At 47.4% G+C, this 25,278-nt stretch overlaps 1 protein-coding gene across 4 annotated transcripts in view; it reads left to right on the forward strand.

Annotated features, from left to right (window-relative positions):
- Window positions 1-25,278, forward strand: part of ASTN2 (astrotactin 2) — a 1,072,177-nt gene that overhangs the window by 772,532 nt on the left and 274,367 nt on the right. For all 4 annotated transcript variants that reach the window (XM_056138490.1, XM_056138491.1, XM_056138492.1 and 1 more), the window contains one exon: window positions 2,018-2,197. In XM_056138490.1, coding sequence (XP_055994465.1) covers window positions 2,018-2,197 — 180 coding nt within the window. The remainder of the gene's footprint in view (window positions 1-2,017; window positions 2,198-25,278) is intronic.

The raw sequence follows: 25,278 nt of genomic DNA on the forward strand, positions 1-25,278 counted from the left end.
GTTCAGAGCCGTTAACTCATTTGCTCAGGGCCTCACATCAGCCCAGCACAAGAGCCTAGCAGAGAATTGAGCAATCGCAGTTTTGTCTGTGAGCTGTGGGGCATCTGATGGGGCTGTTATTTATCACTTACAGCAACCATCTGGCCATTAGCGCTGCCTTATTAATGACACAGGTTGTATGTGTCAGCAGGCTGGTGGGGGGGGGGGGCGATTTTAATCCGGCCCCTTGTTCCCAGAAGCCCCTCTTTTTGTTGCCTTCACCCACACTGCTGTATTACAGAGCTGTGCCTAATATAGAGGTATAACTGCTCTGCGTATTCAGATCCCTCGGGAACCCACCTCCTGCAGGATCCACTGGAACACCTCGCCCCCCCCCCCCACCACCCTTAATGAGAAAGGACTATGCTCATTCACCATTACCCCCAACCTCAGTGCCCAGATGGTTATTCTCACTTAGTGTCCGCATGTGTGCTGGGCCAGGCACCTGGGTCCTGCCTCTGAGCCATGTGAGAGGGAGTGTGGATGCCCATGAAGACTGGGAGACCCATGGGATGGTGCTGCTGCTCTAGGTATGCAGGTGGGTGGTGTGGATTGCTGGTGCCATCCCTGGCCGGGAGGGTGTGAGGCCTCTGGGAGAACCATGGCTTATGTGGCCTTGTGGCTTGGGTGTAACTTAGCAAACAAGTTAGGAAATGGTTTCAGGCAAACCTTTGGGTGTCTCTGGCCTTGCTGGGATGGAGGTGGGGAATGGGGGGATGGATGTGCCAAAGGGATGGTGGCAATCCCAGGTCCTAGGCAGGACACAGTCAAAGTGGGTTTGGTGGATGGTAAATCTGAAGTCTGTGACCCACAGGAAGTGTTCCTGGAGGGTGGAAAACCACAGATAAGGGCTAAGGAGATAGCACAGCAGATAGAGCCCTTGCTTTGCACACAATCAGCCTGGAATCAATCCCCAGCACGTATGGCCCCCCCCCCCCCCAGGAATGATCCTCGAGGACAGAGCCAGGAGTAGGCCCTGAGCACAGTCAGGTATGGCCCCCAAACAACAAAAAAGGATGTTATGCTTTATCTGGCAGTACAGAGAAGGTCTGGGGACATGTCTGTGGGAGGAAGGAGAGTTGGGGGGCTTTTGGTGGTCAAGCACTATGTGCAGGTTCAGATTTGTGGACCTGCACACCCAGGGTCTAACCCAGTTCTCTGACATAGAATTTCAGGTGGTAGAGCAAGGAGCCCCTGGGTAGTGTTTGGGTGGCCATGATAGAGTTTGGGTGGCCAAGGAGCAACCAATTTTGGGTGTCTTGGGTGGCCACAACAGAGACAGAAGGAGAAGGGAAGGCAGGAAACCCAGTCAAGAGCCAGACCCGAGGGCACGGACTCCTGCTGAGCACAGGCCTGCACAGCCTCAGACCTCAGCTACACCCAGCACGAGTTCTGGTTGCCTAGTGCACAGGGAAGTTTGGTATTTTGGAGTGTGAGCGGAAATGCACTGGATGCTACCTCTTGGGAGCAGGATACCAGGCTCACCTGTCGGTTTCTGAGCTTCCCCCCCTCCAAGAGGAAGTAGCATTTTCCCCGTGCATGTGAGTCGCCTGATGAGAGGAGGTCAGCTTTAGTCCCCAGTGGTCTCCAGGGCCACATATCCACTCCAGCGGCGGACTCCCTCCTTGTCCCAGGGTCTTATGTGTTGACCCAGAAGAGCATTTCTTTGCTGAACTCATTCATTACCCAAATCCAAGCTGGGAAGAAGAGACATAAAAAAAATCAATGGGGGCGGGAGTGATAGCACAGCAGGTAGGGTTTTTGCCTTGCATGCGGCCCGACCCGGGTTCAATTCCCAGCATCCCATATGGTCCCCCGAGCACCGCCAGGAGTAATTCCTGAGTGCAGAGTCGGGAGTTAACCGCTGTGCATCGCCGGGTGCGACCCAAAAAGAAAAAAAAATCGATTGCTCCTTAACAACATGCTGGCTGCCAGTTCCCAAAGTCTAACGGCCTTCGACTGCTCCTTCTCCCTGCAGGCTTCACCAACGTTCTCAAGATCCTGACCAAGGGGAGCAGCCGGGACGAGCTGCTGTCCTTCATCCAGCACTACGGCTCCCACTACATCGCAGAGGCGCTCTACGGCTCTGAGCTCACCTGCATCATCCACTTTCCCAGCAAGAAAGTCCAGCAGCAGCTGTGGCTCCAGTATCAGAAAGGTAAGCCCGGCAGCCTGCCTGCACGTGGTGGTAGGCAGGCAAGGTGTGTTTAAGTTCAGCTCTTGGGGAGTTGCTAAATGCCTGACTCTGTCATGTTTAAGCCTCAGGCAGCTTCTTTGAGGCGGCTGATGGCATCTCAGGATTCTTTCAGATTGGGCGTTCCCTAGGGTGTGAGAAGGTAGTCTGAACAATGGCAGAAGCCTCACCAGCTATGGCAGCACTGGTGAGAAGCCTCTGGAGAGAAGCAGAAAGAGCACTGTCCCTGCCCTGGTGGGTGGAGGACGGCCCCTTCCCCTGGGGCAGCCCCTCCTGAGAAATGGGTGCCCTGAATTTGTTCTGTCTCCCTCAAACCTTTGAAGGAAGTGATTGGCACAGCAGCACTCGAGAGAAGTGGGGCCGAAGCAAGAGTACAGAGGGAGGGTGTTTGCCTTGCACATGGCTGGCCTGGGTATCCCATATGGCCCTCCGAGCCCACCAGAAATGATCCCTGAGCACAGAGCCAGGAGTGAGCCCTGAGCACCGCCAGGTGTGGTGCAGAAACAAAAAAAGGAAAGAAAAGAAAAAGTGCCCATCTGATATGAGGAGGTGGCACAGACTGGTGTCTGCAAGTGTCCAAGACATGGATGAGAGATGTGCCCACACGCGGCTCCATTGCAGACAAACATGCGGCCAGGCTGAGGCTGGAGCTAGTCACCGTTACTCCTCTGGTTTGGGGTGAATGTTTGAAGGAAGCAGCTGCACCAGTGGGAAGCGGGCTGCCCAAACTTGCTTATCGGGTGGGCTGGGTGGTACAGCCTGTCATATGTGATGTCCTGGGTTCTGTCCCTGGCTTTGTGAAAACAAGCAAAAGCAAACATGCTTTTCTCTGCTCTGAATGATCCATCCTTTTTCCAAGAGCCAAATGTGCCTTGAAAGATGACCGGTGAGGGCTGGAACAATGGGAGTGGTGTAATCCAGTGGGGAGGGTGTCTGCCTCGCATGTGGCTGACCCGGGTTCCATCCCTGACACCCATTAGGGACCTCTGGCCCCTGCCAGGAGTGATCCCTGAGCACAGAGCCAGGAGTACACCCTGAGCAGCACCAGGTATAGCTCCAAAACCAAAAATAAATTCATTAAAGACTACAGATGGGATGTGTGGCAGGAGGGACCAGGAAGATCCCCATAGGGCATCACATTCCAGTTCTACACTAGGGGAAACTGAGGCCCAGAAGAAGCTTGTTCACAGTCTCACTTTTCCACAGAATAGAGATGCCCCATATTCTGATCCAGTGTCCCTCATGCGACCCGTCCCCCCCCCATTTGGATGTCACCCCTGTCCACCTGCCTTGACCATCTGTAGGACTTTCCCTTTTGTCCTGAGTTGGGGGAGCTGTCCCCCTGCCCTGGGCTGTGGTCTCACCCCTCCCTTCCTCCCTCCTCTGCTCACTGTTGCGTGGGGCATGGGGTGGTTTACAGGCATGGGGACATAATTGAGTTGTCTGGGAATAGCTGCATTTTTATGGCTGTGACAATAACGGTCTTTAAGGAAGTGCATTAAATCAATAGAAGTCTCATTGCGCCACCCTATAAATAATGGGACACATCATTAAGCCGGGCAATAAGCTTCAGGACTTGGAAGTAAGACAATTAGGTCATGTTTATAAAACCCTCCACTTGCACGGCTACTGAACTCATTTGCTTTATCCCTCATGGGGGGCTGGAACCCCACTCTGACGCTAAAACCCACCTCACCTCCACCCCAGGTGACTCAAGGACGCTGGGTCTTGTCTTTGAAGAAAGTCCTGCTCCTGGGCTGGAGTAATAGCACAGTGGGTAGGGTGTTTGCTTTGCATGCAACAGACCCAGGTTCGATCCCCAGCATCCCATATGGTCCCCTGAGCACCGCAAGGAGTGATTCCTGAATGTAGACCCAGGAGTAACCCCTGAGCATCGCCGGGTATGACCCCAAAAGAAAAAAAAAGCCCTGCTTCTTCATCGGCAGCTGCCCCAGCATCGGGACCACGCTTTCACTGGAACTGTGTGCTGTGTGCTCTTGAGAGGCTCGTACTGACTGCCCAGGGCTCCCATTCTGAGCACAGGGAGGCCCAGAAGGGCCCCGGCTGCTCCCTGTGCCTTGCTCACTCTCTGTGCCTGCAGTGCATCCCTCCATCTGTGCCTCAATGAAACTGTCTGGTTTCACGTTGTCAATACAAGGCTGTGTGTGGGCATAGGAGGGCGAGTGGCTGGGACAGTTCCCCCAAAGTAGGGAATCGACTCTGGATTCAGAGCTGGTCTCCCTCCCTCCCGGCCATCAGTTAGGTACCCTTGCCCTGTGCCAGACAGGGCCCCTGGGGACCGAGCCAGGGTGAGCCCCGGTTTGGGAGCAGAACAGATCAGAAGAGTATGGTCAGGATCTTGTGGATGGAGCGGGACAGGCAGCATGACAGACAGGCCCAGGCATCTCTCCTCTCTGCTGGGCTCAGGCAGCTCCTGAGTTTCTCTCTCCTCCTGCGTTGAATGAAGGCAAGTCTGCCCTTGTGTGGCAGGTGGGGAGGATGATAGCAGATCACACTGGGCTGTGGCTATGCGAGAAAATGGAGCTCAAGTGAGTAACTGGCGGGGTCCCGGGGTTGGCTGGGTGGCTTTGCAGCTCCTGCCTGTTCAGCGTGAGACCGTGAGTTAAGTCGCTGGTGCCACTGGCATGCAGAGATGATCCTCTCAGCCTGGTCAGAAAGGCGCCATCCTATCAAAGGTTCTTCCAACCCAGCAAGAGGGGTCCGGGAGTCTTTGTAGTAAGTGCTGAGCCTCGGCCATGTGACTTGTCCTGATCTGCAAGGACAGCTTGGGAGAACTGTCCAGGGGTAACCAGGAGGGCAAGGAGGAATACAGGTGCTGCCCTTTACCTTTGAGGCAAAGCAGAGGTACTCTCCTGTCAGCTTAGAAACTGGAGCAGAGGGACATGTCAGCTTGGTTTTTTATGGAAGGGGATAGCATTTCCCTTCCAGCCTGAACCCCTCCCTGCTTCCCCGGCCTTGAGGTCCCCAGACTGTAACACTATAGCACTGTCCTCCCGTTGTTCATCAATTTGCTTGAGCAGGCACCAGTAATGTCTCCATTGTGAGACTTGTTGTTACTGTTTTTGGCATATGAATATGCCCCGTGGAGCTTGCCAGACTCTGTCCTGTGATCAGGATATTCTCGGTAGCTTACCAGGCTCTCCGAAAGGGGTGGAGGAATCGAACTGGGGTCGTTTACAAAGCAAACACCCTACCTGCTGTGCTACCGCTCCAGCCCCAGACACCAGACACAAATTTTCCAACCTTCCAGTCAAACAGAGAGTGAACTCAGACCATGCTTTGATTCAGGCAGCCGGGGGAAATTCAAGTTTCGTTGGAAACCCACGAGGGTTGAGGGAAGGCACCCCAAAGGAAGCCTCTCCTGGGAGAATTCTGTTTTATTCTGACGCTCTACGTGCTTCTTTGTGCAGGGTGGCAGATGAGGGGTGGGGGGCGGGGGAGAGGAAGGGTAGCACATTGTTCATGCATCAGCTCACTGAGTATTTTCTGTTCTCCCTCTTTGGAGACCATGTTACAGGCTAGGGCACCTCTGGGAAGCAGACATAGGTGCTGACTCCATTACCAGTCTCCCTTAGACCCCTCATAGTTTGTCGTATTTTGGGGGGATCTAGATGTCTTGTTTGTTTTTATTGAATCACCATGTGATACACAGTTACAAAGTTGTTCGTGATTGGGTTTTAGTCATATGAAGTTCCAACACCAGTGTACAGGTCCCACCACCGTGTCTAGATTTTTTGGTTTGCTTTAAATCCACAGATAGACACTAAAAAGAGGCAGGGTAGGGCTGGCATTTGGTTGGGAATCTGCTCACAAGCAGATGACAGCCATAACTTTTGATTTACCTGCAGATTCTGAGTAGTTGGGGTGTGTAGAGCACAGTAGAAAGGTCATTGGGGTCATTGGGAAGGAAAGTTGGGATCAATGAACAAGTGTCTCCTCTGTGTGAGGAAGAGGAGACCAAAGAGAGAGCACAAAGGGCCAAGTGCATGCCAGTTCCATCTCCAGCACATGCCCCCCCCAAAGAAAAAAAATCCTGTCAGTGGTTACCACAAATGAACAGGAAGGCATGGAGAATCATGGTAGATATCTGCATACCCTTTGTATTGCTCTTCTAGTAATAAGGTGAAGCAAAAATTAGAGCCAGCTCCAGGTGCCAGTTCTAGAGGGACTGTGAACAGACCACAAAGATCTAGGCAGGGAGAGGGATTTTCTTAACACCAGGCTGGGGTACAGGGTGGTCTTCTGGACATCTCATCAGTCTTCAGGGGACCGGGGGAGCAGACATGCCCATCCAGCAGTCATTTGACAGAAGTCAGGAAGAGCTGGGATTAGGAGTTGACTTGAGTGACTGAACTCACTCCTGGGAGCGTGAGGCCTAGACTGGGTAAGCAGGGAACCTGGTCCAGCTGCCAAGTTTCTGAGCCACAATAAACACCAGGTCATGTGCAGAGTCTTTTGCTTCGGCTGAACACTGAAAACCCGGTGAAGTCAGAGGGAGGAAGCTGGACCAGGAAGCATCAGTCTGGAGGACTCCATGACTTATACTTTGGTTTCTCCTGCTGTCATTTGCTACTCTGGAAGGGGAGTGACAGATTCAGAAGTGGCCACTTGATAGGTTTCTGAAGTTTTGGTTTGCTTCTTTGTCAGAGAGAAAAGGCTGAGGATGGACGGCAAAGTCAATGCATAGAAATTATTCTGTGTGTGTTGGGGTGAGGAGGGTGGTATAAGAGGAAAGGAAAGGAGGGGGAGGGAGGGAGACAGACATCAATTTTCAAATATTTTAAGAGAACCAGAGAGGACAAAGTAAGCATAAGGAGAGAAGGTGTTCACCATTCGTATGGCTTTTCCCAACTCCCAGTTCTGGTGAAGGTTGCACTGCTCTTGAGCTGAGACTGGGAGATGTCCCCACAGATAAATGCCCAGAGCCACCTTAAAGAGATGTTTTATCTCCATTATGATTTGAAACCTTCTGAGAGAATGAGTTTCTGCTTTTCCATCTGAATTACAATGCACTTTTGAATGTCAGCAGGAACATTCCTAGACTATTCTTTAAAGGAGTTTGAAAGGCAGCCCAGGGCCTGGGGGAGGAGGAGGGGAAGAGAGAGAGAGTGAGTCAAAAGTTACTTCCTTTTGTGAGGACTGGGGTGGCCAAGGGGCTGACTTGAGTGGAAGCCCTCTCTGGGGCTCCTGGTTCCCTGAGCGAATGTGCTTCAAACAGAATGAAAGACCTTGTTGTCAGAACTGAGACCTGCTGGGTAAAGTGGGTTGATTTCTGGCTTCTGGAGAGAGAGACAAAGAGAAGGGGGAGAGGGGAGGAAGAGAGAGGGAGCGGAGAGAGGAGAGAGGAGAGACAGAGACAGAGAGAAACAGACAGAGGAGAGAGACAGAGCCAGATAGAGAGCAGAGAGATAGAGGAGAGAGACACACACATACAAACAGAGAGAGAACGAGAGAAAGAGATTTTCTTTTCTTTTTTCTTTTTGGGTCACACCTGGCGATGCACAGGAGTTACTCTTGGCTCATGCGCTCAGGAATTACTCCTAGCGGTGCTTGGGGGACTATATGGGATGTTGGGAATCGAACCCGGGTCAGCCGCGTGCAAGGCAAAAGCCCTACCCACTGTGCTATCGCTCAGCCCTGAGAGAGACTTTTCTTACACTGTCAGCCTTTGATGTGACTTTCCACTTCCCATTCAAAGTACTTTCTCTTTTTCTGTCTTTACTCTTTGAGATGGTGCTCAAAGACCACTCCTGGTTCTGTGTTCCCAGGCTTCCCCCTGCCAAGCTTGTGTTCCAGCCCATCAAGCCATTTCCTTGGCCCTCAACACAGTTGAGGTTGTGTTTGTGTTTCTGTGTTCGCTCCTGTGTAGCCAGATACTCTGGCTACCTGCCTGTCTCCCTGCCCATTCTGTCCCCTGGGCAGGCTCACTGTCCTCTGCTCAGCCAGTCAAGGATTCACAGGACTCCCATGGCCTCTTCTTAGCACCATGTGTCCTGGGGGGCGGGGGGCTCTCTGTCATCCCCCTCGATGACTACCCCTACAGTAATAACTGGCCCTGTGCCTCTGTGCCTAAGTGTCTCTGGATGTGCTAGCTCTCCACTAGCTCCCCTGCCTGCCTGACTTTAGCCTAGCACATTTCCAGGGCTGGAGCAAAAGGCACTGCCCTCCCCTTAGAGGCAGAGGGAAACCCAGCAATTCTCAGTAGCTCCCTTGCCTTGCGTAGCCATTTTCAAATCATCCCAGCTTGGATTGATGTTCCTTCCCAAATGGCTCTAGAATTTTCTCTCTTTTTCCTGCCCACTGCTGCTACTCTGTCCCAAGGTGCCGTCTTGGCTCACCTGAACCCAGTGGAGGGCTCCTGCCTGGTCTCCAGGGGTCTTCCCTTGTTCCCTCATCAATCCAAGCCACATAGTAGAACTGATGTCATGGGTCAGAGTTCTCTAGTAAGGTAGCACCAACAGAATGGACAGAGGGATGGGGGGGATAGCTAGGTAGAGAGATTAAAAGGAAAAAATCTCTTTATGTCATGTAAATGCATATATGGCACAGGAAGCATATAAATAGAACATTCATATATGCATGTTCTATTTATTATTCCCAAATATGGATGACCTATATGAGAGGTATATGTATATTTTATCAGTTCTTTTTTATTTTATGGGTATATATATATATATATATATATATATACATCAATCTATATATAAACATAAAGAGACTTATTATAAGGAATTGACTCATGCACTTATGGAGGCTGAGAAGTTCCTAGCTGAGATCCGTGCAGCAAACCGGAGAGCTGGGAAAGCGGAGGGTGTTGGTGCTTCGTCCTAAAGCAACAGGCCTACCCCAAGAAGAACGAATCTTGCTGTTCAAGTCCAAAGGCAGGAGAAAGACCTAGGTCCAGCCCCACTCTCCAGCAGGAGGTGTCTCCTCCTCTTCCCAGGGTAACTGCCCAGATGGTCTCTTCAGCCCACCCAGGGGTGTGTGAGGCCCACCCACACTGGGGAGGGCAGTTAGCGTCACCCAATCTACCAATAAACTTGTGCCCTTCCAAACCTTCACAGACCCCTCGTAGGGACATGCCAACGAGTGTATAATCAAGCGTCTTGACCCCTGGAACCGGGGCAGGCAGACCCCTACAACTTCCCGCCCATCTAGGGATGTATATTAAGTGATAGATATGTCATAGAACATGAATCACCCCCCCCACACATGCACACACACACATACAGTTATGACCCTTAAACTGAATTTCCATCTCCCCAAGGCTCTCCCTTGCTAGGCCCTCTCAGATCTGCTGTCCCCCAAGCCCTGCTTTCCAGCCCCACCTGACCCCAAGTCATCTGCATTCATTCAGTCATACCAGCTCATGCTTAGCTTCTGGAAGTCAAGTGCAGGTTGCTGCCCGGGTGCTGGCAGCCCTGGTATCCTTTGTATTTCCCCCACAACTGCATAAGCAGCTTCTGGGCAGCCTTGATGGGGCTGTGCCTAGCTCAGGGCAGTGTGTTTTTTCTTGGAGAGAGCAAGAAGGCCACAGGAGGGTGGATCTAAGCTGGAAGTCCTCAGGCCTGCAGCTCACCAGAGGAGAGAGCCAACTTCTTCCTCCTCAGAACCCTGCAAAAAGACGATACAGGATGTGGTTCATTACGCACAAATAGGCCCAGGAGACTGCCGTTTCCACCAGATGAAATTACCAAAAAAAGCATTTGTTCCCCGGTTTAGATTGAGTCCATCTGGAACGGAACACCCTCGTCTTTTTCCTATTGGTGCGTCCCAAGAATAATAATCCTCTGCGTGTGCTCGGCGCCGAGCAGCGCACAAAGCACTTTTCTTGCGCATTATTTCAGCCAATTTAGTCCTCCTAACAGGCTGGAAGGTAGGTGTTGTTATCTGCATTTCACACTGGAGAAAGCCGAACCCCAGAAGGACGAGATGATGATGGCGGGGGGTGGGTGGGGGGTTCACACCAGGCAAATGGGGCAGAGTAGGGATTTGAGTTCAGTCTTCCTGAACCTTGAGGACTGTGTCCATCCAACTGTAGCCACAGAGAACTCGTTAGAAGTTGGCATCAGCCCCAAGGGAAGCTTGTGCGCTCCTGTTCTTTTCTCTTATACGCTGTGGGGAAGAAAAGGAAGGCAGGCAGAGCCTCTGTGCTTTAGCCCTGAGCTTGGCCATGGGTGAAACATTCTGCTGCCCGTAGCTGCCTCTTGGCACCATTTGCTTCTCTCTTAGCTGAGGGGCAGTATTCTAAGGGCAAGCCAATACCTATGGAACAGGACCCAGCAGTCGAGCTCTGGGAACCAGGGGTTCCATCCCTGGCACTGCCAAAATGAATGAATGAATTTTTATGTAAACTGGAAGATAAAGCCGGATCTTGAGTGGAAGACGTGGAGGAGGCCTGAGCTGTCAGTCAGGCCTGAGTTTGTCTTTCTGAGTCGGTTCAGCTCCCATAGCAGCAAGAAAGGAGCACTGCAGGAAGAGAGACCTTTAGGACCTGTCCCTAAGGGCCTGTGTGGGTATGAGAGGAAGGGAAGGTGTGCCCATTCCTGGGGAGACAGGCCATTTCTCTCCTACCCAGGCCAGGTCACAGACTCAGAACCTGCAGGACCAGTCAGGAAAAGTGTAGAGCCAACTAGAAACATCACTGGCCCTTCCTTGCCTGAAACTTAGAACAATTTGAAAGATTCCTAACAGCCTAAAGCCCCACTCCCCTTGCATACTCATAGATAATGGAGTCACCTGTTAGCAGGCCACCCCTTTGATTTCAGGGTAAATGCACATCCATGCTCACCTACATGCATGTACATGTACACATATGCACGCAAAAATCATATGCACCGACATGCATCCACACATACGTGCATGAGTGCTCATGCACACATACATATGTGCATGTGTGTGTGTGTGTGCGCGCACACACACACACACACACACACACACACACACACACATGCACAGTCCTACATTACCAGCAGCATTGGAGACTGTCCCTATCATCTTACTCAGAGAAAACAAGATGAGGCTGATGCTGTTGGAAACTAGTGGCCCCAAATTCATTTAGACCAGCACCAAACCACGCTGGCATCCCTATGGCAAAATCAGGAGCAGGACAGGTCAGAGGGAACCCTTCTCTCCTTGTCAGTTTTGCACTAGGAATGTGGCATTTCTCTGGAGAAGAGAAATGAGGCTTTTGTTATCTCTCTACCTTCTACCCCTTCCTGGGAACAAAATGGTCTGCAGGGAATTGCATGGACATATTTTCCCAGAGCAGGGCCATCAGAGCCAGTTGTCCCACTGTGTTCCAGAGCACCTCGCTTCCAAACACCACACTTCAGGGGACTCTTCTCTCTCCTGGTCTCTCTGGACTTCCCTTCCCTTCTCGTAGACTTTGACCCCTCTCACTGATGTCACACCCTGGGGTGATGGAGCCTCCCTGCTTTCAAAGAGCTCACAGTTTGTCGAGTGGGAAAGAGCTCCAGGGGAAGGCTCAGTGCTGGTGTTTTGGAGGAGGGGGGCCCAGGCCTGGGGGTCTGCAGAGGACCATGGGCTCGGTCAGTACCAGGCTGAGTGCTGGGCCCCTGCCACTTGGGTTGTGCTGGGAAGTTGTCCTGGAGAAGTTGTTTTTATTTGGTTGGTTTTGGTTTTCAGCCACACCTGGCAAAGCTCAAGGTTTACTCCTGACTGCACCTAGGAATTATTCCTGGCTGTACCCAGGGGAATCATATGGGGTGCTGGGGATTGAGCCCAGGTGGACTTCATGCAAGGCAAAACCCCAACCCATTGTACTATTGGAGTGGTTTAGGTGGAGTGCTTGAGTAGTGAGTGGGTATTTGCCACTTTTTGCAGTGGACAGGGATCCCATGGGGGCTTAAGCTTTTTAGGCAATGCCAACTCCCCATGATTTCTTGGCCAGGACTTAGGGTAGCTGTGTACTTTTGTCTCCTGAAGTAGTTAGTGAAACTGCAGTTGCCTGTGTCCACAGCTGAGAACTCTCATAAAGAGGAAAAGCTGTGTCCCCAAATGCTTCAGATTCAGTGAAAACAAGGGGCTGGGTTGGAAGGAACCAGGGGAATAGTTGGGAAAACATCTGGATCTTTGTTATGGAGATGGGAGATCATGTGATTAATTGGCCTGTGCAAAGAATTCCACCCAAACCGGTTATGGGTGCTGGCCGGCTCCTCATGCTCCTTAAGGGAAAGTCCCTGTTTCAAGCTGTGACAACATGCCCATCAAACTCAGTGGCCCTCCACTTTCTTTGCCAGATAAATGTGCCTTAGGGCAGAGCTTTTGAACTTTTTCCACTTGCCATGTCTTTTTACCTGAGGAATGTTTAATTGACCCTGGGTTTGCAGGTATATAACATAGGCATCCAAATCAAATGGTAATATGATTTGGTAATACATTAGAGGTTTACTGGCAATATATCAGAGATTTACTTTAGACAAAAATTTTGCCATTCCCGCCTACAGTTATGTGACCCCATGTGGGATCTTAACTCACAACTTAATAAACTAAAGCTTAGGGTAAAGTAAAGTATTTTGGTTTCTTGGGCCTTTGTTTCTTCATCTTTAAAATGGCTATGATAATGCTTGCCTCACCATGTTGTGGTAAGAATAAAGTGAAATAATGTTTGAATAGCCTTGGCATGTAAGAGGAACTCTGGAAACATTGGATATGATCAGTCCCCCTTATTGTTATGGGATGCAACTAAATCAGCAAGAATTCCTGCTCAATTCCCCAAATGACAGAGCACATTCCAGTTCTGGGTAGAGCAGTGTAAACTGCAGCCCCCTTCCTGCTGGGTCTGATGTCATGACATCATATTGCTTTGGGCTCATTTCTACCTGAACCACCTGGAGACAGGGTTGGGAGGCCAAAGTATTAGAGATCACAGCCTGGAACTGAGCAGGCATGATAGAGAGAATGCCATGCATGCATGCGTGTGTGCGTGTGCATGTGTGTGTGTTTGGGGGAGGGGTAATAGTTGAGTTCGTACTGTGGACCAACTAATCCTATGATCTCACATTGTCATCCTAGCAATGCTGTGAGGTGTAGATTATCACCCCTTCATCCAAGTGAGAACCTTCATTTGTTCCAGGTCCCATGGGTGCTTGCAGGTAGCTGCCAGAAGGGCGCATGTCCTCTGCCCCCCCTTGACCATAGAATCCTTGTACTGAGAAAGGCTCTGTCCTGGACTCATCTCAGGCTCCATCTCCTCTATTCCTCCCAACTCACGAGGGCTGCCCACTGTGGGCCTGAGCAACACACTCAGAGCAGGTGAGCTATAAGGGCTCGTTATCCTTTCCCTTGCTCCATTTCTCTCCCTGTGAACATTCTACGATTAACTTAAGCACAATGATTCCAAAGAGAATGTCCACTCAGAGAGACAGAGCTCTTCTCCCAGGAACATTGAGATGCAGTTGATAGGGCAGAGTGCAGCAGGCAAGCACCCTGTTTTCCTCCTGCATGGGGTCAGCCAAGCAGGCTCCAGATGGTGGGCGACCTCGCAGCACCTGGGTTCTGGGGCTGAGTGTGGATCTGGAGGCAGGCCTTTGACACATTGGGGTGGAGCTGGCTGTCATGGTCTTCATCTCATGTGCCAGCCCTAGATCCCAGAGGCCTACATCTATAGATGTGTTCCTTGTTTCATAGGCACCCAGAGAGATGGAAGATTCCTTTAGGTTTGAGCACATGGAATGGTAACAGTATTCATCCAGAGTGAAATTGAATTCCTTAAAGAATAAGCAACTTGCTCAAAGGGAACTATATGTTAGTGACAGCATTAGGACTCAGATTATTCCCTGTTTACTACCCACTCCCAAGCAAGGAAGTACATTGAGGGGGATTAATGAGACCAGATGTTCAAAGACTCTCTCTCTCTCTCTCTCTCTCTCTCTCTCTCTCTCTCTCTCTCTTTCTGCTTAACTGAGTTCGTAAACCATCCTATGGAAGGTGTTGTTTCTGAGCCTTTTTTTCCCAGTAGTATATTAACCCCAAAATATAGTTTGTGTGGGGTTCCTGAAGAGAATTCTCAAGTGGAATTGGGAGGCTAATCAAAGCAGGACTGACTCTGAGATGTGAAAAATAAAATCACTCCTCTACCTTTCATCCACATTCAGCAATGCTGTTGGTGGGAGAAGCAGCAGGTTGTATCATGAGCTGGTGCTGAATAGGGTCCCAAGTGTTCATCTATCCCAGCATAAGAGCTACGCCAATCCCTGGCTCTGGCTTTCTTGAGAATCAGTTGTAGTACCTTGTAGATTCTGAGAACTGTGCTAGATGCTGCAGATACCAGAGTCAATTAAACATTGCTTTGCCTTCCCAGAGCTCAGTGTGATCCTGTAGAGGTACTGGTAATGAAGATGTAACTATACAGGGTGGAAATGCTTAAAGGAGGAAACACAAAGTGTGCTATGAACACCTGACACATCAGTGAGGATGGGTGGCAAGAGAGCACAGAGACATTATTTACCCTGACCTGGCTTAATCCCTGACATGGCCCTTAGAGCATCACCGATTGTACCTTTGGAGGCCTCCAAGCTCTACTAGGTATGGTCCAGGGAGGTAGGCTCTGAGCCTCTCTGAGCCCCGTTGGTCGCCAGCACCTCAGTCCTCAAGAAGTACCCAAATAGTACCACATCCTCGAGCCCTAGGATTGATCCATCTAGCCTGGTTGCTGAAGTATTACCCGAGCAGGTCCCAGGTCCCCTGAGCATTGCTTAGCAGTAAATAGACAACAACAACAAATAAATGAAAATGATGAAGTGGAGCAGGTGAACAGGACCAGAAAACCCAGAGGGGAAAGGTGTCAGATGACTGAAATGAATAGAGAGTGAAATGATGCTTCGAGTAGCAAGAAAAGCATGTGAAAACCATCAGACAAACAGAAAAGGACATCAAGGCCCTGTGATAAGGCTAAACTTAGATAAGTGAGTAGAGCAGATTGCTCTCCAGAGAGATGGAAACGTGTTGAGCTAAACACTGTAAAAAATGTAGATAGGCAAGGACCAAGTCCCACTGGGACATAGACCATGTTAAAGAATTTGTGCTATTACTAGGCTCAATTTAAAGCCACTTAAAGGTTTTATGTATTAGCATTAGCATTTGCATAGTCAATTTTGACTCTTCTGGCATGGTGTAGACTTGACTTGGGATGGTAGGAAGTGTCTGTGGGCAGCTAGATTAGATCAGCAGCCAGAAAGATGGGTTAGGAAGTTGGTATCCCCATGATTCAGGAAAAAACATGTGAGCACCTTACATTTTCATATCACAAGGTGGAAAATGAAGATATAAATGTGAAGATTCAGTTTGCTAGTATGAGAACTTTAGACTTGAATGGTGGGAGATGGGAGGTGGGGAAATGGCAGATGGTAGTGCCAAGATTTCAAACTTTAGTCCCTGAGCGCATGCTGGTGTTGTGTAAAAGGAACGATGAATATGCTAAGTTGATGACTCTTCATGACACGTGGTCACTTCATATAGCAGCCTACCAGTGGCATACCAATTGGCAGCATAAAAGGAACAGCTGCTAGAGACCTGTCTAGTTAGGTCAAAGGCAGGTGAGGCTCCCAAAACATAAATTTTCACAGGTAACCCAGGTTCGGGGGAAGAGAACATAAAAAGGAAATTCTTTGTGACAGCTGCTTTCTTAGGGAACTACTTTTCCCACTGCCACAATACAGGCTTGGTTCCAACCTTCCAGATTGAGAGAGGTTTTCCTTTCATTCAGAGAAGCTGTCCATGCTGCTCATGTATGGCCAGATGTTAATTGTGCGAGTGTTATGAGACATTGAAGAATAGGCCTAGTCCATGCTAAGCAGACTGGAATTAATATCCCTGCTTCATTGGGAAGACTATGGCCGACCGTAGTTTCCAGAGCAGAAGAGAACAATATATAGTTTAGGGGTTTTCCTGCATTATTTGCATAGTTTCTTTAACAATTAGTCTTCTAGGAAGAATGCAGTGTACCTCATAGGAAGTTCCCTTTCTTCTAGCATATTTTAGAGTGCACATGTTACTGTCTTAGCCATGAACCATAGCTCAAGAGAGGTACATGCATGGATGCTTCCTCTCCACCCTCTAAGCCATGATAATTTCAATTTTATGTGTGATGCTTTTGCAGGATTATTAAATTTGTCAAACTAGTTTTGAGATCCTTGGGAAGAGAGGGTCATTATGTTTGTTTTAAAGACTAAATGTCATTTCACATAAACCCATGGTTTTATTCTCAAAAATTAGGCTCATGCAATTTTGTGTTTTATTGGGAGGTTGTTTTTAGTATTGGACGCTATATACATCCTGTTATTCTGATACAGTGGGATGGACAAACGTATGCACACATACACACACTGTACCAGATGATATCACAAGCCAAGAAGATATAAAAGGATTTGTTACTCACACAACGAAACTTTCTGGCGAGAGCAGAGGTGGTTTCCATTGAGGTCCAAAAATGGCTTGAGAGAGTAAAGAAAGGAAATTGCCTTGGTTTATAGATAGAAACTTGGAAGGTGGAGTTAAATTGCTTGCGTTTGGAGATTCTGGTGGTTTAAACATCTCTGCAGTACCAAAGGAGGGAGTGGCTAAGTATGCCCTCATGTGGGGCCAAAGGGGGAAAAGGATTGGCAGTCTTGTAAACTATAACACAGGTAATCTCCCTTTGCTGTTCACCTGGTTGATCCGAAGGGTCTCTGCTGGTAGCCCAGGAGTCTGGGAACAGAAGGGTCCTCCAGTGCTGACAAAGCACTGAGGCTGCAGTGGCCCCGTTTGATAGGACATGTCAAAGGGTTCAGTACAGCTCTGCTGCAAAATGGGCAGTCTCAGTGACTGCTGAACTTCCAGAATGCAGCTCCAGGACCCAGAGGGAACTAGGTGACTGGGTCATGGGTGATACAAGCTTACGCACTATCTCTGTTCCCAACAGAGTTCAGTATGAGGCCAGTTGGCCTAGAATGTGGAACTGGAAGGGCAGTTTATTATACATCTATTTTTATTTTATAAAGTTGTTCATAATAATTTATGACATTTAATATCCCAACACCAATCCCACTACCATTACACCTTCCCGCCATCATATTTCGAATGTATCTACCACAAATCCCCAAGCCTGCCCTCAAAGCAGGACCTATATAATTTATTTTGTATGGCTTGTTATGAATAATTCGCTAAAAATGATCCAAAGAAGTTTCCTTAGAGGAAAGTGTGTGAAAATTGTTGTATTTCACCCTGGAGCCATTAAACCCTTGTCTTGGTACATCAGTTGGCATAGTTATGATATTCACACCTATACACTCCAGGAATTCTAAAATTTTAAATACAGTGATAGAGCTGAGGCTAATAATTTTTTTTTAACTGGATGGTGACTTTGGGGTCCAGAGGCAACTTTGTGGCAAGAGAGAGGGCAATTTTTTGCTCCAGAAATCCTTGAACAAACTATAGTTCTGAGGCATGGCATGGTGACTCCAAAAGGCGCCAGAGGAAACGACCTAAGCCCCCAATTCTTTTTTTTGGGGGGGTAGGATTGTTTTTTTTTTAATTTTTTTTAAATTATTATTAGTGAGACATCATGAGGTACAGTTGTAGACTTACAAATTTTTGTGCTTGGGTTTCAATTATACAATGATCAAATACCCATCCCTCCATCAATGCCCATTTCCCACCACCATGGATCCCAGTATTCCTCCCACCCCCCATCCCCCCATCCCACCCTACCTCTGTGGCAGGGCATTCCCTTTTGTTCTCTCTCTCCTTTTGGGTGTTGTGGTTTGCAAAAGAGGCAATGAGTGGCAATCATGTTTGGTGTATAGTCTACTTTCAGCATGCTTCTCCCATCCTGGGAGGATCCTCCCAACACTCTTTATTTGGTGCTCCCTTCTCTATCTGAGCTCCCTTTTCCCCTAGCATGCGTGGCTGGCCTCCAAGCCATGGAGCAAAATTCCTGGTACTAATCTTGGCCATTCTTGGGTGTTAGTCTCCTATTTTGTTACTTTATATTCCCCAGATGAATGCAATCTTTCTATGTCTATTCCTCTCTTTCTGACTTATTTCGCTTAACATGTAAGCCCCCAATTGTTAGGAGTGTCTGGGGACTGTGGAAGGGAGTGTCTGTTCCATTGTAGCTTAGGTCTGCACAGGATCCCAGTCAAGGTGTACATATGTAGATTATAGCATAAATGGCTTGTATGACGTTTGTCACTGAGGAATCAGTTCTCTCAAGAACCTAGAGAGGCAGTAAAAGCATAGGTGCTGTTTTTGACACTGTCAGGAGAAGGACTGTCCCAACCCAGTGGTTTTCTGGGACTGAGTCAAGATTTTGGACTCTCTACGAGTTGCAGGGCAATGGTACATCTCTTCTGGGGAGCTCTTTTGTGATGGTTTTTCCTCAAGGAGCATGCCAAACAAATATGTTCAGAAGGGATTGTGAGAGGTGTTTGATGCCAGGCTTCTGGAGGAAGTTGGGTGTGATTCAGATAGTGCCTGCAAAGACTGTAGGGGACAGCACAGCTGTTGAATTACTTTGATGACCAAGTACAGGGGATGTTTTGTCGCTTTGAAGATGAAGGCAGATTGGTTGAGATCTGTGGACAGAGGCACTAAACATAATGCATTAGCACATGGAATACAAAGTATCTGCCAGTTTTTGATTTGGTGAAAGTAGTAATTTCAGTATTTGGTATTAGAAGACTTAATGGCTAGGGCCTTGGCATTAAAGTAAGAAGAATCCATTCCCAGTGTCATTCATCCTTCAGGGGGTTTAAAAACAGGCCAGACTGAGCCATTAAGTGGAAAAAACAGTAGAGATAATGTCTTTATTTTTCCAAGTAGGTCTGGAATATTGGTTTTGAACCCAAAGGCCCTGCTTATTAGGCCATATTAACTAGTTCAGTTAATGGGGGGTGGAAGGTCTGAGAGGGCCTGTTTTAGCAAGCCACTTGTCAGTACTAAGAACTTAATTCAATTTTAATGTACTACTTCTTGGCTCATTCAGAGCATCCATTCCCAGTAGAGGCTATTTTAGGGGTAATGGGTGCTATGGCACTGGTAGATTTAGGCAGAATAATGACCAAAGTGACACATATCTGTTAGCCATCTATAGAAATCCTGCAAATTCCCTTCATTACTCCCCAAAATTGATGAAGAGTACCTTAAGTGTAGGGGAATTCTGACACATAACCTTAATTTGAGTCCCAGTGTTGATTGTGAGAGTTTAATAATTGTTAATTTTCAGCAAATTCAGAAACCACTTTCTACAGATGCAAAAGTCAATTAGCAACTTTTTATCTTTATTGTTTTTGTGTGAACTTAAAAAAAAACTTTAGGGGCTCAAGCAATAGTAGAGCAGGTAGGGTGTTTGCATTGCATGTGGCTGACCTGGGTTTGATTCCTAGCATCCCATATGGTCCCCTGAGCACCGCCAGGAGTAATTCCTGAGTGCAGAGCCAGGAGTAACACCTGTGCATTGCCTGGTATGACCCAAAAAGAAAAAAGACAAAAACTTTATATTGTTAGGGGCCAGAGTGATAGTACGGTGGCTCAGTGCCTTCCTCAGAGCCAATCCAGGTTCAATCCCCAGCACATATGTTCCCCTGAGCCCCACTAGGAATGATTCCTCAGCACAGAGCCAGAAGCCTCTGAGCACTGCCAGGTGTGGCTTCCCCAAACCAAAATAAAATAATAAAAATTTGAATTTTTAATCAGGTCAAATTATGGATAGACCTGCTTCAGTTATGTTTCCTCCGGCTCTATTTCCCCTTATTCTTCTATTTTTTGGGGGGTGTGATGGAGGGGTGGTAGAAAGGAGCTCACAGGCAGTGCTCAGAGTATCCGCTGTCATGCCCACGGTGCTTGGCCTAGTTGTGCCAGCTGGTTATTTAAGTGTGGCCCAGTGATGTGGTGCTGCTTGGGTCCAGTGGTGCTGGGCAGGGGGCATGTTGGGGGGGGGGGAAATGTGCGATTCTTGGTTTCAAACTTGGGTAGTCATACATGCCAGGCATACCCTCTAATCTGTTCTCTCTCTGACCCTGTGCATTTCTCTGACCCTGACCATTTTAGTGGAAACTGCTTCTAATTTGGTGAGTTGGGATGAAGGTACCCTCTTCCCATACTCATCCATTTCTTCCTTCAGAGTCACGAATGGTATCAACAAGATTAGCAGCTTGGTTCACTGCCAGGGTTTAAGGACTCGAGGCTTATGTTGAATTTAAACTAGCCCTTTGGCTGTGCCGTGAAAGTATAGTGGATGTTTTGTCCTATAAATCTGAAGATCAGGAACGTTTTTATTTTAGTATTTTATTAAGCAACAGGGACATAGTGGTAGCGGAGGCCATTGGTAGAGAATCTAGTAAGTCATCTGCTGTGGAGTGTGGACTGTGGCGTTTCACATGGGGACTGTCATTCCTGTATGGGAGCATTCTCCAATGGAACCATGTATTGCAAAGGGAATTAATATTTCTGATAAATGGGGCAGAAGGGGGCAGATCCAGGTTAATGTACACAACCAAGTCACAGGGCAAGAGTCATTTGCCTGAACCTAGTGATAGTCACAGGTTGCCTGTAATGTAGAACCCATGATTCCAAGTGAGATGTATACTGTCTGGTATTGGGCTGGACCGAGAAATCTGACCCAGGGCCACTTGACATTTACCTGGAAATTCCAACTATCAAAACTTAATGAACTCTCCCTCTTGTGTGGTAGAACTTCCTGCTGGTCTGCCCTTTTCATTCTTGCCACTAACACTCTATCTTTGTCAATGATGTTTCCTCTCTTTACTAGGCGCTTCAGAATCCAGATCCTATTAGCTTGTCCTTCTGCACTTGGCACTCTATTTCTATCTTTTGCATTTTTCATAGCACTGAGGCACTGTCCTCCCATTGTTCTTCGATTTGCTCGAGCGGGCACCAGTAATGTCTCAACAAATTGTGAGACTTGTTATTGTGTTTGGCATATCGAATGTCACAGGGAGCTTACCTGGCTTTCCCGTGCAGGTGGGATACTCTAGGTAGCTTGCCAGGCTCTCCGAGAGGGGTGGAGGAATAGAACCCAGGTCGGATGCGTGGAAGGCAAATGCCCTACCCGCTGTGCTATCGCTCCAGCCCAAATTTATAGTTTATAATTTTGTACATCACTGTCACTGTCACTCTCCTCCCATTGTTCATCAATTTGCTCGAGCGGGCCCAGTAACATTGTGAGACTTGTTACTGTGTTTGGCATATCGAATACATCACGGGGAGCTTGCCAGGCTTTGCCATGACGGTGAGATACTCTCGGTAGCTTGTTGGGCTCTCTGAGAGGGGCAGAGGAATTGAATTTGGGTTGGCTGTGTCGGCTGAGTGCAAGGCAAATGCCCTATCCTCTGTGCTATAGCCCCAGCCCATCTTGTGTGTAATATAGGAAAAATTTTAATCCCTTAGTATATTTCTGTTACTTTTTACGCCAGTTTTGTCTCTAGCCAAACTATAAGTGACTGACTGCAAGATTCATGACTGATTCATCTTTGCATTCATTCCTCATATTACATTGTTTCAGAATGAACAGTAGATATGGTATATATGTTTAAGGAGTGAGTATGGTATATATGTTTAAGGAATGAATAAATGAAGGAATGGAATCTTGGATCTTAGTATTTTTTGAAAAATATACAACGTCATTATAGTTATATTCTGGTAAATGATTGAAACCCACACAGAAACCCTGTTTCATTTGTATAGGAGATGCATTTGACTTACACACAGTCTCACTGCAGCAGCTCTGCCTATTCTCAGATTTTCAGCTTTCAGTGTTTTTCTTAGATGGAAAAAGATGGCTTTTTCCTCATCAGTTTCATATAATATCTTTATCATAAAAGGAAAGGTAGCCTTCAGACACATTTAGCTTACTATAATTCTTTTAAAATTACCATTACTGAAGACATATGAAATATTTGGGAGTTCACTCTCATTTCAATGAATAGTCTCCCGAATAATGCAGTGAACAGTGTCATTTTAGTCCTAATGAGGACAATGAGGCGGAGAGGCTAAATGACTCAGTGCATACAGAGCTAGAAAATAGGAAAACTAGGATTGAATTCGGGTCCCCAGGCTTATGAAGTCCAAGCTTTAACCACCAAGTGTTTTATTACCTCCACTTAATGGTGAAATTCAGACCTTATTTTTATTTTTTTTTAATTATGTTAAGTGAATAACTGCTGGCTTGGAGTAAGAATCCTTTTATACTAGCCATCGATATGTTTACCTATCTATACACATTCATTTTCCTGTGCTAAATATCTATACACACGCCCAGATAACATCTCGGCTCCATCTAACTTTTCAGAGTCAAAAACGCTCTGCTAATTATTTTAATCAAAGAATTAGCCTTTAGGTTTCAGGCAGCTTTTTTTTTCATAGACTGCATTGCTGTGAATGAGTTTTGCCTCTGTTCCCTCAGCAAACGCCCACATTTCCTCCAGCTGAGCTCTTGTAGCACCAACACAAATCCAAAATCTCCTGCAGACCTGACTTGAAAATTCTGTGTGAATTCACAGCAGGAGAAGGGAAACTTTGCCACCCTACTCCGCCCCCCCCACCTCGTAGTAGAAGTTAATATTTTGTGAATTACCTTTACATATAGGATGTCATTATTTTTCAATTCTCACAGTGGCCCTTTCAAACATAAACTTGTTATTTCCTTTTGCCAACTGAGCAAACTAGCCCTATTGAGTGATGCCAGCTAGTAAATGACCAAAGTTCCGATATCTGGAGTAGAACATGCCATTGGAACAAGATGGGGGGTGATAAGTGCTGGTTATTTCTACTGCCCTATTGTGGACATAATTGAATAACAGCAAACATTATGCAAAATATTGGGAGGAAATCCAACCACAATACTATGTGGTTAAAATTTAATTGGGGAGAGAGAGCATAGGGTTTAAGCTCTTGCCTTGCATGCAGCTGACTTGAGTTTGATGCCAAACACTAAATATGGGGCCCCCATTTCTGAATCACCAGCAATGACCCCTGAGTGCAGAGCCAGGAGTTAGTCCTGGGCACTGCCAGGTGTGACTCAACCTACCCAAAAGAGTGGCCAGGAAAAAGCAGGTTTTGAGACAGTGGTAGAGTATTTTGCATTGATTTCTGGCAGTGAATTGTCCTCCCAGGACCTCTGAGAGTGACCTCTAAGCAACAAGTCCCTGAGCATAGCTGGGTATGGCTCAATAACCAAATGAAACCGCAAACATGAAAAGTACAACCGGGCTGAGGATGTGGCTCATGGTTAGAACGCATCACTGGAATTCCAGTGATTAACCACCCCTGATGCCCCACTAAGAAAAAAATAAATCTCAAGAGCAAGAGGTGATATCACTAAGGAGCTAATCCAACCTCCTTATTTTGTACGGAGGCAAACTGAGAGAGGCAGGATGTAAGGAGGCAAACTGGAAGGCAGAGGTAGAGGGCAGTGAATCAGACTCAGACCAAGTCGTGGAGATTGCCCTGCTAGAATGTGTTGTGACACTTGGAACCATCTTCCTAAGTTCAGGCTTCATGAGGGTACCATGAATATTAATGATATCGATCAGACAAGACCCTAGGGTCTGGAGCTAAAGTGTGAATTTTGCAAAACAGTTTTCTACCTCATCCTTGCCCTGCTTGTAAAAATTCATCCAGGCATCTGCTGTTTCCTATCTGTAATTTGTTCTGCAGTCTTTTGGACAGCATGTTTTGGGAGAAAATCGGCAGCCTGGGGAGGTGTAAGATAGCCCTGAGTTTCATACAGGGCTCTGCTTTCTGTCTCCCTCCTACCGGGGTGGGCAACAGCTCGCTTGTAAAAGGCCACTAATTAGTACTCGATTAAAAGTGCAGCTACTTAAGCATTTCTTGCCTTACCCACAGGACCACTGTTAAGCTCAAGATAAGTTGATCTCAGTGATTGGGATAATGGAGTGCCCCTTTATGGCTCATCTCTGGGACATGTATCTTGGGAGTGATTCTCAGAGCCATCCAGACATTGTCTTGGAGGAAGTCCAGGACAATGAAACACTGGATTCTAAATATTTAAGGTGTTTGGGGCCGGAGAAGGGCACTTGCCTTGCACACAGCTGACCCAGGTTCAATCCCTGGCATCCCATATGGTCCCCCAAGCCTGCAGGAGTGATCTCTGAGCAGAGCCAGGAGTAATTCTTGAGCAACACCAGTTGTGGCCAAAAACCCAATGCGTGCGTGTGTGTGTGTGTGTGCACATTTGTGTTTCTATGTTCAATATATACACACATTTTTAAAGACTGATTCCATTTTCACTTTTCAGAGTCAACATTTTTCCTAGTATACTTCAAATAGTTAACCTTTAGGTTCATTTTGAAGACTGTGAGATAATTTGTCTCAATTAGCACATTAATAAATGTCACTCCATTTTCTGAATGTCTGTTGCAATGCCTTGCCTGCAGTAGATGCACAATTAATACTGAAGGAATAGTTGCTCCCAAACCTTAAATCCTGTATATTCAGAAAGGAAAAGGAAGTAGCGGCTTAACTCACCTGACATTTGGGCGCCTTTAGTTGTTTATTTTCCTTATATGCCTTGCTAATTGCACCTTTCTATCTGACATAAGGGAGGGTGTATTAGGAAGACTTGGATTACTGGAAGATCCATCATCATGAAAATTAAATCATATAAATAAAAGCAAATGTAGGAACTTAGAACATTCCCTTTATTTTGGCACCTTTATTTCACATGCTCATACCCTGACATTAAAGTGGGCCCTTCATAAAACTCAAGAGTTATGGGCAAATGTTTGCAGCAGTGATCTGTGTAACAAAAACATGAGTAAATTGAGAGTGGAAAGAAACACGTGATTAGATTTTTCACAGAGCCTTGTGAGGATAGAAAGTTAACGCTCAAGACAAATTCTGGTTGCCTACAAAGAACCTGTTAAATACTCAGGGAGATTCTGTTGGCTGGCCTCACATCACTTCTTTTAAACAACTCAATAAAAGAAGGTAGTAACTCTCACTTATTAAGTATGCCAGGAACTCCAAGAGTTCATACTCAA

This window comes from Sorex fumeus, unplaced genomic scaffold, assembly GCF_029834395.1.
Source record: "Sorex fumeus unplaced genomic scaffold, SorFum_2.1 ptg000129l, whole genome shotgun sequence".
NCBI classification, from domain to species: Eukaryota; Metazoa; Chordata; class Mammalia; order Eulipotyphla; family Soricidae; genus Sorex; species Sorex fumeus.